The following is a 14,776-nucleotide window of genomic DNA, read 5'->3' on the forward strand; positions in this document are numbered from 1 at the left end:
CCGACCCTGACACGCTGTGAATATGACAATATAAGGCATACCGAGAGCGGAGAAATGACATTTTTATGGAAATGCTCTAATGGTGGAAAAGGAACAGGCGACGAGGGCCACGTGTGCGCGTGTCGCGGAGTCTTAAAAAACGTTGTAATTAACCTGTCAGACGTCGGTGTTTGACTAAAATATAAAAAAAAAAAGAAGCTAAAGCGTCAGGAGCAGAAAATATTTTTAGTGTCGGTTGAGTAGAAGTGTTGGTGGTCAATTATTTAACGAGATAGGCGCGTCTAGTTCCGCAAGGGTATTTTCGCTCGGAGATATAAATATTTCGATGTTTAGACTAAAGGCCGCGAGATTTACTACAAGATTCTGGATCTTCGACCTACATTTATAATTAGTTCGCACGTGAGAAAGAAGGAGAGCCGAGAAGTATATGGCCTCTGAATAATGATGATTATTCGCGGGGGATCAAAAGTTTAGAACATTCGTACGCTTCGTAAATCACTCATCCTCGTGAAGCAACGATCCGCTTTGGGAACAATCGGATCAAAGAGCCAAGATCGTACGGTATCAAAATATATAGCATATATTTATAAAACGGCTGTACACTCGCGGGAAGCGTCGCTCCTCAGCTCGTCATCGACTTGAAAAAAAAAGAGATCCTCCCCATCATAGCTCTTGCAAAAAATGACGACACGTCGCAGGAAACTATAATTCCAGTAGAAGAAGTTCGCTTTCGCGGTGACAAGGCTGAGAGAGAGAGAGAGAAAAAAACGAAAGTCCCTCTCGCGAGTTGGCTCCATTCACATGTGCGGCACCTGTCGTCGCGCTCCCGAAATTATTTCAAGGAGAGGGCGCGCACGCGAGATACTTTCTCTGTCACTGACCTCCTGGGCGGGTTATCAAACTCGGTTATATAGCCCTGCGCGGCGCTGGCGAGAATAGCTGCGGGAGAAAAGGAGATGCACGATCGCGTAGTGTCGTATACGTGTGTAGAAGAGGCAAAAATACACCGCGCGGAGAGAGTGTCTAGGAGAGCCGACCCTTGAAAGTGCGACGCCGAGGCTTTAGACTACTGTATACATATAGCTAAAGTATAATGTTTTCGGAGAAAAATAATCGTTCGCGCAATTAACCAGAAATTTCGAGATAACGGTGTACAAGTGTACAAACATCATTAAGTCAAGGCTCATATCAATCCAAGCACACGTGCGTGCGAATCTATAAACGGAACGACAGTTGCGCGCCGGCGTGTCGCATGCGAGGCACTTGACTGCATATTTGGTCGTCGCATAATACGGTATACATACACGCGCACACGTATACTCGAGTACAGTGTCACCGCGGCGCAGTTTGTTTGTAAACAGTACGCTTCAACGATTACACGCCGCTGTCAAACGCGAAGAAGCTTTTACCGCCGCGTCACGTGACGCACAGATCAATGCACCGAGTTCATTTTTTTCTCCGCGCGATGCTTCTTCTCTCCTCGTGTTGTTGCAGCTGATGAACAATGTTATACAATCCGACGCGCAATACACATACCTATAGCAAACTTCTTATCGGTATCTGCGCATTAAGAGCTTTTTTCGGCCCAGACATTGTACATTCGATAATTATTATGTCTGCGCGACGAACGACTCATAAATGAAAGAAGTGCGCAGTTGGTCGCTGAGGAACAATAACAATCTTGGCACGTGACTCGAGCTCGATTGTTCCTCGCGACGATGATTAAAAACGAAAATATTTTGTTGCTGCACTCTCGAGAGAGGCGAGTGTACTATACCGATAGGTTAAAACGTGATTCCCAAGGTGACTGGCGCGGCGCGCGCGAATGTCTTCGCTGATTACATCGACGTTTGAAGTATATTCTCGCTGCGTGTACATAGCGCCTGATGTCGAGAACTTGATTTTTCGAACTATACACTAGCCGCGCGCGCGCGCGCGTGTGTGTGTGTGTGTGTGTGTGTGCGATGTGCCCGATCGAAACGTGTTCTCATTATGCAAAATCACCGATCAATATTCATCTTCGTTCCCGGAATCTCAAGTCGCCGCTCTTCCTCCAACCATAATTTATAGATATATATGATTAAAGCGACTTGAAAATCCACGTGCTGACAGCCCACTTTCCGGCGAAAGGTCAGCAGCCCGTAATGCTCGCGCGCGATTAACGGCCATTAGTAGGTGGCGCCCGGCGTACGCACGAAAACTAGAGAGAAAACTATGCCGTGTATACTACGGGCGGCACATGCAAACGAACTTTTCGGGGCCGTGAGCGATATGTAAGAAGCCGACACGTGTTGGAACGCGCGCAATCGAAGGCCGGACAATTGAGCAATTATCGGCGGCGCCGAGATAAGACGCCCCCGTGAGCGAGCGATAAAACAGCTGATTAACGGGAATCAGCTGCGTAAGCGCGAAATTTAAAGAGACGTCGTAACAAGCGGGTTTTATTATTATGTCGAGTTCTGTACGCTAAGTGCGATAATATATAAAGGCTGACGCGATGGAAGATTTTGTCTCTATTGCAGGTTTCCCTTTTCGTGTGTGTGTGTGTGTGTGTATATATATACTCGAGGAGATGATAAAACTCGTGTACACTGTACATTATATCGATCGGTTGATCGATCGACAATTTTTTCAGTTCGATCGAGCAGACAAGAATCGGGAATTTACAATCGTCGGTTTGATAGTAGAAAAACGAGGTCTTTGAACCTTCGCGATAAATTGTTAATGATGAGTTGTCACACACGACGAGGCGGAAAACTATTTTCGCATCAACGGCGAATCGGCGCTCGTTAATTAATCGCGCTCGCTTTTCTGCTCGAGTGTAATTATTTAAGGCGATTATCGATTTCCGTTTCAATGCTTAATCAGCGCAACAGTCACCTCATCGCGGTGTGTCACGGCAATTTTGAGCTCGGCTTTAGTTGACTTTTATCAAAGGTCTTATCGCCGTTGGGCGCCAAACCACGAGAGCGAAAAGGGAAAAATTCCTCGCGCAAACTTTTTCGGAGTCGTCGGGGCCATTTGAATTTCGTCTAGACCGGATAGCTCGCGGCATTAATCAAGCTGAATCGGTCATTAGAGCCGACGGCAATGCGTCCCATATCCAAACGGCCGCCCTATACGTAACCCCTCGAAAAGATTCTACAGAGGGTCCTCTTACGCGTTACCGCGGCTGCTGCGGTAATGACGGATGAAAAGGAGCCGGCGAGAAGGGAAAGAATAACACGCGAGCCGCTGCTGCTGCAACTCAATTAGGCGTGAACGCTCCAGAGCTTTTTAAGCGCCAGTTTGAAAACGCGCGCTTAATCGATCGAGGACGGCAGCGGTGCATTATCGGGTTCACGGCTTTTCCGCGCGACGTCATTGTGTTTTCAAAACACGCGATCGATTACGTGCTCTACGAGTCCAGTTTTCTTTCACGAGGTATTTTTACGGCTTCGCGTGTGTATTACCGAATCGATCAGTATTATGCTGTAACGTATAGGGAATTTTTTCATTAAAAATAAGATTACCTCACGTCAATGAACACACGCGAGTAATTTTTTCTCTCTCCCTCTCTAGAGCTTCCTCTTCGTTTTCCAGCAAAGCCGAACGGGTTATGCTAAGCAGTCGAAATTGCGCGCTTACTTTCGTTAACGTTCTTAACTCGCCGTCTGTGTGCGTATGAATATTAATTATTTTAACTGTGATTGTCCAATTTGTGACGGACCTGATGTTTGAGCGGAATCGATGAAGACGCGATGGATATCGATCAGGGCATTATTAAGATTATATTATAAATATCAAATCCTTTTTTTTCCTCGCACTTGCGTCGCTGCACACACGCGATTACAATGAATTTAAAATCGTTTACGATAAAGCGATCAGCGAGCCCGTCAATCAGCGCCGTATTAAAAGCACATTAAAGAGTCCTCTTCGCTGTGATTTTTTGCGCAATTACGACACACTCTATTCTGCCGGCGCTTTTTAGCTCGTCGAGTTCGAGTATTATACACCCGCGAGAAGTACCGAAAATTTGACACGACGCGATAAAAATGATTTCTAACCTCGTGAATCTTCCCCCACGACGCTTTATACGATACACAATAGTCGATTCCGAAAGGTACAGTCGCTTTTTAGCCTTACATTGCCGAGGCTACTCCCACAAACTTATTAGTCGGAGGAAAGTCCCTCGCGAAATTGCGCGCAACAAAAATCGCAATAAAAACGGCTGCGGGGGCGCCGCTTTTTGGCAGAGTTTCAAGCAGTGATTGCGAGGGCCTGTCTCAGCGAGCCGCGTCCGGAATATCTTTCCCGAATTCTATCTTCTCGAGAGCTTCCGCGCGCTTCTCTCTCGACGAGGCAAGTTTGTTGTAAACGAAGAAAAATTACGCGATCGATATTTACAAGCGGTGACGCAACGAGATTACCGAGCTTTTTGTTTTCTGTCGCGACCGAATGCAACTCAGCTGGTCGTATGCACAACGTTGAGCAATATAACGAAAGCTGTGTTATCGACGCATTGCACAACCACGTGAAAATGTAATCGCATAAGAGACGCGTCTCTGGCTTATCGTTGAATCAAAGCCGAAATAACGAACTTCCTACGTATAGCTAACTCGATTTCTTCGTCCACTCATCAAAGAAAAAACGAACTCTCACGTCTCATCCGCAGATCCCGCAGGACGATTCGTCGACCCTCGGGCGAAGCCTCTTCTCGAGAGTCGCATAGACGCGATCGAGTATATCGAGGAGTCGAGCTAGCAGAGAAAAGTTTGAATTCCCCGATCTTCTCCCTCCCTCTGTATCGTTATCTCGGCGACTGTGTCCTCGCGAATTCAATCGTATAGAAGCGGCGAGGGACAAGGGTGTAATGGATTTTCCGGCTTCCGCTGTCGAGCGCAAGACCCTCGCGGGAATAAGCGATTATTTTCTTCACCCGACTATCCGAGGGGTGATTCTTGTTCTATAGACTGAGATTTTAATTATATAAAAACTGTGTGTATTTAGCGATCGAGTTTTTAGACCTGCGCTTAACGAGCCTTATCTGCCCGATCGAGTGAAAATAAAAGTCATCGCGCAACGAGGCTCCTCAACGAGCTGCACCTCTACCCACTGCATCGTTCGCTCCGGGCATCTCTCTCTCTCTCCGAAAAGATCAAGCCCGGCCATAATACTCCCTCGGAAATTTGCATATATTTTTTCACGCTCGGTCGTCTCCTACAAGTGCGGATAAAAAACTACAGACTGCATCGGACTGACAAGCTCTGGAAGAAAAAAAAATGTCGAAAAGAAATGAAAAAAGCGCGGCGGCTCGGATGAAATAAGCATCTATCTCCTTCTCTCCCACCCTCCCTTTCGAGTTTGACAATGTTGCCGCCGCGCCGCGCTCGTCTCTATCTCCGCATCCTCGCAAAAGGAAGAAAGAGATTATATACTCGTAAGGTGCATCTCTCTCGAAGAGTAAGATTGGCCGAAAGCTCGGGCCGATTTTAAGTGGCCCGCGAAGAAGATGAAGACGAAGCGAGAAAGGATCCGCCGTCGCCGCCGCCGCCGCTGCTGCTCGTTGGGCGTGTCCCGATCTCGAAAAACCTGCTGCCTACTTTATTAAAGCGGAGCGAGCTGCAGCCGAGAGAGGAGATAGCTGATAAAGAGCGCCGCGGGTAGTTTCGAAAATGACCAAGACTGCAGCAAGCGCGCGCGAGAGAGAGAGAGAGAGAGAGAGAGAGAGAGAGAGAGAGAGAGAGAAGATCTTTCGGAGGAAATCCCGCGCGCGCGTGCGATGGCGTGTACGGAATAAATTACGGCCGCGCGGTGGAGTGTACTTAACTGCATTAAGCGGCTCCGATCCGCGGTTAGGCGTTGCTTGCTGCGCAGGGCTTAAAAAAAGGAAATCTGGCTTCTCTTTTATTCCGGCTTTCGGGCATTTCGAAATTCTTGGAGACGCGCGCACAAGGGAATGATGGATTTCGGGATTTTCGCGGGAGGGTATTATACGTAATGATCATCTCTTTCGGGCTGATAAATCGACGCCGCGTTGGAATATTGAATCGGATATTGATAAATTTTCGCTTTTAATTTCGGCGAGAGGAGCTGAAAAATCGGTGTGCTACGGGGGGAGATCGATTAGGCCCTTTATTGGCCGGCTATTTATTACCCTTTTCGCGCGAAACAAAGTGGCACGATGAAAAATCGCCGGGTAGTCTGGTATTATAATGTACGCGTACGAGAACGATTTTTCAAGCGATTTGGGGGAAAAATTCTATTAAACAGCGATCGAATTAATAACGATTCCTCGATCGATTTTGCGGCGATTAATTTTTCATCCGAATTCCAGACACAAGTTATACAACCAAAGGTAGAGGATTCCTTACGCAACGAGAAAATCGTGGAAAGGAAAATACGAGAAAAGTACACCCGAGCCTAAGAGCCGGCAGAGGTATGTACTTATAACGTAGAACGCGCGATGCCAAAAAGCCACGAAGGCCGCGCGGGACCTTCAAATAGCAGCCGCCGCCGGCTTATGCATATAGATATAGAGAGGCGCACGTGATGGTCAGTCTCTCGCGTTTCGAGCAACGACTCCCGCGGACGGCGAACCTGCTGCTCCGGTATACTTACAAGAGGGGGGCAGAGAGACGTCGGACTACACTCCACGTGGCTCACGGACAGACGCGCACAGACGCAAGATTCTCTCGCTCTCAAACGTGTTCCGTGTCGGATGAGCGCGTCGACGACGTGTACGGATGGGCTGGGCCGGTCAAGTGGGTAATGATATTACTTTTGGATTTTTTCAGGATTTCTTTATTTTTCCGATCTCAAGAGGGGGATGCATTTGGCCGATCGTATCGCGACGTTGCTCGACGTGGTTTTATTTAAGATTTTTCAACGTTTTAATCGAGAGCTGTATACATTCTTTCGCTTCTCATCAAAAAGACTCGATGATCGCCAAAGCGCGTTACGTCCCGTAGTAAAACCTCGAAGCTGTCAAAGCCCGACGTATACACATTACAATACTATACACACGCGCGTCTGGCTCTAATGAGACTATAATACCACCGCAGAGCCGCAGCTGTTCTTTTTCTGGATCCATATTAGCGCGGAAATTCGCGGTCGACGTAGCTCCGCGATGAGACCCAGAATAGAACTCAGAGGGATAGGCTATTATAAATATTTTACTTTATGGTGCTGATGTCTTGTTAATGTGTATTAGGGGTCTTTGTATTTTGGGCGGGAGAGAGAGAGAGGAATGAGCAGGATACATTTGTTAGGCGAGATTTATGGTTTGTAATTCGCCCGAGCGGCTTGTTTTTATAGATGTAGCCAGTCAGCGTCGATTCTGCTGTTTGATCTGTGCTTGCGGAGAAGCTTTATTTATGCGCGCGCGGGGCTAGATGAGTTTTAAAAACTATTCGCTCGGACTTTAACGAAAATTGACTCGGTGGAATGGCTAATTTATTTTGCGCTAATCGACGCTGAGTCACGCGTAAATTTACGTTTTTTTTTTCTCTTCAGAGAGTAGGGTTCAGTCACCTGTATCAATTTTCTCACAGAGCTTTTTCCGACCGTACGTACGAATCATCCGCTCTTAATGAGCGATACCTACCAGAGAAATAGCGCTAAATTCAAATTCAAATTTCCCCCATCTCATTCAACGCATCGACCGGACGCGCGCAAAAGCAGCCCGCAGAATCTGCATTTACTTTTGCGCACCTGGCCCTCTGTTCGTGAAAAGCCGAGGACGTCACTCGCCTGCGCGCGTTCGCATACCTGACCTTGGCCAAGCTGCAACAACAGCCAGATTAGCTGCAGAATGTCGTCGGGGAACCAGCTGCCGAGAGTTTTCCTTTTATTGCAAATCGCAGTATAGTAGACTCGCTGCGGGTTAATTGAGTACTGCAGCTACGGGCGTGCGCACCTGCTCCGTTTGACTCGCAGAAGAGTCGACTGTTGTGCGAACATTGTGTATACGTCTATTGCAGCAGGAGGAAAAGGGACTACTGTTGTTCCGGATACGAATGCGGGTTCCATTGACGGGAGTCGAGGGCTCACGACGACTGTACGCTTTTAGAAAGTTTGCTTCGCTGTGGAGGCATTTGCATTTGGGCGATTAAAAATTCAAACGTATGTTTATACGTGAATTTATTAGAAGTGAAGCAAAGGAGCAGAGTATGAGGTCGAGACGATGATATAATTACAGCCGCGCGCAGCGGCACCTCGAAATATCGATTTCGAGGGACCATCGGCTCGTAAATTACCTGTTCGAAAAATCAGGGACTCAAGGCCAGCTCCACCCGACCGGCTGTGTCATGCGAGACGGGTGACAGAGAGAGAGAGAGAGAGAGAGAGTAAAACCTCTTTTTGTCGCTTGCGATGACGCAGGTTTACACTCGGTACTTTGATCTCACTCGCGCATCGCACTAAACGCAATACGCCCTTGAATATTCGGGAATTAATTGCAATTAATTCCGGATCGACGAGCATCCCAGTGTGAACGAAGCCTGCGATCGTGACGAATTCCGAGAAGACGCATATATATACACATCTCGGACAGGTGAACGCCGCGCGTGGACACTTTCGTCACCGCCCCAGCAGAGCCTCTCTCCTACTCTCTTCTGTCCCTCTTTCTCTCTCTCTTTCTCTCGAGAATTTATTTGGCTGGCCGTGTGAACGATGCCTTAACCAACGCCTATGCCGAGAGAGCCGCAGCGGCCCTGTGTGTGCCGAGGAACCGACCCGGTCGCTTTTTGCCCGCGCTGCCGCCAAAAGTCTCGCGAAGGGGCTTCGCCGCGTATCTCCGCACGCGCGTGCGGGCCTATACATGTATATATGCATTAGACATTCCACGGCGGCTTTTCTTTTTTCGTATTCGTCCGGGCGATCCATTTCGCCGCGCGTTATAGACGCGCACATAATCGTTCGGGAAAAACTGATTAGGAGCGATTATTTATTCAGATTTTTCTACTCGTCATATAACGCGCGTAATTTTCTCCGGCGAAATTCTCCGCGCACGTCTCTATCCGCGCCTGAGAATAAAGGAGGGAATCCGCGCGGTAATTATCACGTGCGCGCGCTTAATTATATTCGCCGCAGCGTGCACGCGAATTTCCGGATCTTCCTTTTCGAAATTTCGAGGGAGCAAGGAGTGATAAATGTGCGGCTGGGCTACCTTTTTTAACGAGGTGTACCGCCTAACCGAGAAAAGGAGGAAAAAATAATCGAAGCCGCGCGTCGACTTTTGTGCGCGCAAAGAGCGACGTAGTAGCTGCGCCGAGAGAGGATTGGAATGTTAAGTATTACGCAAAAAGAGAAGAGCGAAGGGGGGCGTCGTTTTGGATTTTGCCGAAAAAAGCGCGGGCTGTTTAAACGATGATAATTGCACTGCGATTCTTATAAGAGAGCTGAGAGCGATTGTTATTGATTTAATTGCGTTTGCGCCGAGCTGCTTCGAATTATTAAATTAATTAAGCGGCGGTGCGGATCGTAAAGTGTTCGGTACGAGATGGAAGAATTCCCTCGCACGACGAGGCGTAACAATCGATTCCGAAACGAATCTTCGGAGCTATATACAACGGAATCGCGCGAGACAGCCTATACTCCCCAAGCGCTGCACTAAATCTCAAAGCAGGTAGTCGACTCGAGCTTTTTTATACCTGGCCGGCGCAATTCAACAACCCTCCTTAAAATCTACTGCAGTGTAAATCAAAATTAAAGGCGTAACTGCTCGACCGATCCGCGCTATTATAGACCGCGAGGAGATAATTAATTCGAAGAAATATCTGCATGCTAATGAGGTACGACTAGGTGCGTTTGTACCCAGCTGTACCCCATAATTACCCGCTGAGATTTCACGAGTAAAACAATGTTGGTCTACATCACGCGGTCGTTCAACAATTACAGAGGCATCGGCAAACAATTTTTGTCATCGGGTTTATAAATATTCAACGATTCTAATCGGACGCTTCATGCAATCACACATTAAGGAAGCCGACTGTCCATAGAAAACCCGTCGCTGCCGAATTCCCAATGGGACCTTCATTATGGAATCAAAAACTTTCCGGGCAATCATCACGTAGGAAGGCTGTATCGGAAACACGAGCTACGGAATAACAATCGACCTTTTCCCCTCTCGGACACGTTAGTTTTTCCGACGACGACGACGAAGGCGACTCTTGCCTCATATGTTAAGCTCGGCTGTGCCTCTTGCGGTTTTTTTCGTATGATTAATTATTCAAAAGCTTCGTTTAAGAATCGGGACGGTCAAGTTTTCACGTGATTCAATAATTTTATTCAACACACTTTTTGCCCATACTAGTACTCAGAATCTTGAATTTACTAGTATTGAGCATATCAAAGCAATCAACTCGATAAAAATCACCCCTAATTGGCCAGCGTGCCAACAAATACCATTTCACTCACCTGATGACTTTCCGCCTGTTGTTCGGATGAAGCCTCGACGCCATTTCGGGATCGACCTCCATTAGTTTCTTGTGCAACTCCTCATTACTAGTCCCGTCTATTCGTCGAATCTTCAGCGGCGATTCTTCGTCACTGTCAAAATCGCCCTGATTCGGATTGTCAACCAGGACCTTCCAGATCAGCGACTCGATGTAGTAGTTCGTGCCACCCACAATGATGGGCATCTTCGCACTTTTTACCAGTCTATCGATCTGCATTTGTTAAGGGCAATCGTTAAGGAAAGCTACCCAAGAGAAAGCTGATTTTAACCTTTTTTGAATAAAATTTTCGAGTGTTCACACTGCGAATGCAATTTAATTTTGACGCGTGTCAAGGTTTTGGATAGTATTTATCCAACGCATATCATTAGTCTAAAATGGGAAAAGTTGCAAAATGAAAACGTATAGGAATGCAGTTAATTGAAAGACTTCGACGGTTAAAAATTCGCACTGTTGCGAGCCGGGCATTAAAGGCTTTCTAAAGAAAATAGTATACAGTGTATAACCAGTTTCCGTGTAACTAGTATCTTTTAAAAACCGCGCGGGAAATGACAGATCCGTGGCCAACAGCTGTTTAAAATTAAAACTCGATGAAAGAGTGATATATGAAATCAATCTGTAACAGCAGCGTTACATCGCAAAAAGAATCGGGTAATCTAGTTCCATCGACCAGACATTTCTCGTTTTACGAGAACACACGTCACTGATCGATCTTCCGAGTTGTCGTAATTTTTAATAACGCCGTTATTGGATCCCGCGTAATCAAAAACAATTTCTCGTTTGAAAAACTGCGGGTCGATGGAAAATCTCGTGGCTCCAGAAGTCGCCGTAACGATTATTTTAAATTAAAGAAAGAAAAAAAATCGTCAACACGCGCGACGCTAATTACGGAGAAAGAAGCTGCCCGGCGCACACGAAGGTTCTCTCTCTCTCTCTCTCTCTCTCTCTCTCTCTCTCTCTCTCGGCGAGGTAAAAGAAACGAGTGAAAGGATACGATCGGCAGTGCCCTGTTCCTGAATTCGACCACCGTGAATTCGCGGAGCGGGTCGACGACGTCGAGCAAGTGATGCTGGGCCTGGGCTTGCTCCTCCTTCGTCACTTTCGCCGTGATAATGTCGAGACCCTTGTAGACCTGCAAGACATCATAAGCTACATATGTATATGTGTGAGGAGAGAGCGTTTGGCGGCGTTTTAGCGGGGAAAATCGCGAGGGAGCTAGCAATTGCGTATAAAGGAGGAGGTCTGCAATCATAATCGCGTAATGCGCTTGGCACGCGAGCGCTTACTCGCACGCGCGCGCTGGTATTATTAGGTTCACGAATTTGCATGTTCAAGAGTCGTGGTCTTCGCAACAGGTCCGTCGTGGCTCCGTTGGTTTTGGAGATGGATCGTATGTTTGAAAAACAGCAACAAACCCACCGCTCAGCCAATAAACAAGGAACTTATCAGACAACCGACACTAGCATTCACCGGAAAGCAAAAACAGCAAAAGCCCATCTCGACAACGACTCTACACACGCATACGTGTATATGTATAGAAGTGTGCGAGTGCATAATCGCGCTTGCTCGGCGGGGGATCGCTAGGGGGCCCCGTATTCGCCGAGTCAGCGGTTTTCATCCTCCGCGCGCATATTCTTCCCACGTAGAGCCAGACGACGACGACGCGCGCATTTTTCGTTCACGCGCGCCCACTGGAATTCGTTCTTAAGCGCGATCAAAAGGCACTCGAAATTTCGCTCTCGAATTTTTCCATGGGAAATCGAGCTTTCGAATCGTGTACGTACATATAGGATAACAGAAAAATTAGACTCCGGATTAGCATTGCCGATGAGAACGAGTAGGGGGGAAAAACGTGTAAATCCCCTCGTCGATGTATACGGACCGAATTATCGATACAGGAACGAGCTGGAGAGAGAGAGAGAGAGAGAGAGAAAAAAGGAAGTAGTCGGTCGAGTGATGGATGCTGTGCAGCGGCGGCGCCGCGCGTGCATGCACTATACGGTCGCAGTCTCGGCACCGGCATTCCAAGCGGAATCGCGGCAGGTGACTCTCGAGTTCTGCTGCTGCTTCGAAGAGCCGTATGGCTAGCTGTAATACCTGCGGCGTTGCGTGTGTAGCTGGGGATTCTCGATTAGTTTCTCTTTTTTTTTTTCTTAAAAATCGAGATAAGTGTCGTCCAATCGACGATGGTGTATACACGCATTTTTAATTTCTCGAGATCGGTCGGGGGTTTCGAGGCTTTGATTTATAATAAGTCGGTAATTCACGAAAATGATCTCAAGCATACCAGCAGCCCTGCCCATCCTCAACCGGAGTACTTTCGTTTCCTTCGACGGCGGCCCGTATAAGAGGAGACCTCCAGAAGAAGAGGAGGAGAGAGAGACAGCGAGAATAATAAAATACGGCGATGTCGCGCGTTCCTATCTCCTCTCTCTCTCTCTCTCTCGGTGTAAAACAGGTTTTAAAGCCGTCGTGAGACTGAGCGGAGAGAGAGAGAGAGAAGGAAACGGCGGAGGCAACTATAGAGCTGCGCTCGAGCCGCAGCGTAACCGAGACTTGAATGGCCAGGTCGAGCTGAGAGCTGAGCTCTAGCATCGCGTTCCGCTCCATTCACCGTACGCTCGGGCTTTTCTTGTACGTATACTGACTTCGCGATTCGTTACGCGCGAGTCGACTCTGCAGCCTCTATGTGTGTGTGTGTGCGCGATCGAGGCCGGAAGCATAACTAAATTCGCGCCTATATACTGGCTCTGTGTAACATCTGATGTAGGTGTTATTTCTAATAGGAAGAGGGTTTAGGCCTTTTCCCAATTGTGCTGATCTCAGCGAGAAGCATCAGCGATATATTTATCTTTACCACGATTTTCTCGTCCGGATTTAGAAAATCCACGCATACCACACCCGAGAGTTTCCTCAATACGTTTTCCGGCTTCTCTATTTTTACGGCGTGCGGTTATTATATAAACACACAGTGCCAGACGGAGACGGCCACACTCTTCAATCTGCGCGCGGCGAAACATATACCATGACGTTCGGTTCGCCATGGGGGCGCCCCGGAATGGACGATAGGATATATTTTCGTGAACCTCTTGAAATAGAAAAGCCCCGGCGCCGATTGTGTGAGCTTGGCAAGGTCGAGAGCCGGGGAACGCGTCTGGGGATAAAACGAAATCGGTATGGGGAACCGGTTGATGATCCGGACCGACACTGGAAATCCTCGGGATCGTGTGATATTTGAAAAGTTTGGTACACCGATTTCGACTAGCGATCGAAGGGAAAAACAAAGAGTCGCCTGAGAGCCGATATCGAAAGGAAGGGAAAATCATCGCCAGATATGAAGATATAAACGCTACACCAAACGTCGAGAGGGCTTTTATATGCTCTCCAACAGCATTCTTTCCTAACGACTTAGATACGAGGCGGGCTAAAGACGGAGGCTTTGTCGAAGCTCGCGCGCGGTCTATCGCGCATAATTTATCGGTAACTCTCGAGACTTCTCCTCTACGCGCGCTGCTTTCCCCTTTGGTATCACTCATCCGAGCGAGCGAGAGAGATACGCGATAATTTATATTTATACGTGTCCTCTATCCGAACCGGAGACAGCGTATGTGAATTATCGAACGAGATTATGAAAGTCATAAATTGCTTCTATACACTCGCACTGATTATTAACAAATTATTGCGCGGTTGGATAAAGTCCGGCGGCGAAAAATCAAAGAAAACGTCTTTCGTTAGACCAAAGTACACATACGCACACTCGGCTTTTTTATTTCTGAAATTCGCTCGAAGCGCTGATGTATACACACTGTGCGAGTCGGTTTGGAAAAAAAAAAGAAAGAAGATATCGCGGATTAGCATACACAAACACACTAGCACAGCAAAGAACTCTCGAGTGACTCGAAGCATGAATGAAAGTGGAAGTGCAGAGAGTATACACACACGTCGAGCGCGAATGTGCGTAACTCATTGAAAATCTCGTATTCCCGGCCTTGGCATTGCCGGTACATATAAACGATGTCTACCGCGGCTAACTTTACACTCCGCTTGTCTCTTGTGTATACCAGCAGTTTCTCGAGAAGCTATGCAGGATCATCGAACCTCGCGCGGCTTTTTTTCGTCCGAGGAAGAGGGAATGGCTCTGTACATCAGGTGGATGTATAGATATCGGAATGCGCGCGTTTCTTCTCTCCGAGCGAGAGAGAGGACGTCTTTTTCTGGAGGCTTATCCTTTGAAAAATTTGAAGCTACCGTCGATCGGTTTGCGAATCATAGAGTTTTAAAAGAGCCCCACCTTGAGAGTCGGCCATGTCGCGGAACAGATCCGTGCTCAGCCTGTGACG

General features: G+C 47.6%; 1 protein-coding gene across 6 annotated transcripts in view; it reads right to left on the minus strand.

Moving 5' to 3' along the window:
• The window catches only part of LOC100120934 (tRNA dimethylallyltransferase), a 58,804-nt gene that overhangs the window by 36,104 nt on the left and 7,924 nt on the right, over nt 1-14,776 (minus strand). For 4 of the 6 annotated variants that reach the window (XM_016984714.3, XM_032598664.1, XM_001604478.6 and 1 more), the window contains exons 2-3: nt 11,431-11,568; nt 10,399-10,649 (exon numbers count right to left, since the gene is read on the minus strand). In XM_016984714.3, the coding sequence (XP_016840203.1) occupies nt 10,399-10,649; nt 11,431-11,568 (389 nt within the window). The remainder of the gene's footprint in view (nt 1-10,398; nt 10,650-11,430; nt 11,569-14,776) is intronic. The other 2 variants (XM_016984713.3, XM_032598663.1) reach the window with 1 other exon arrangement.

The sequence above is a fragment of the Nasonia vitripennis genome, chromosome 3 (assembly GCF_009193385.2).
Source record: "Nasonia vitripennis strain AsymCx chromosome 3, Nvit_psr_1.1, whole genome shotgun sequence".
NCBI lineage: Eukaryota > Metazoa > Arthropoda > Insecta > Hymenoptera > Pteromalidae > Nasonia > Nasonia vitripennis.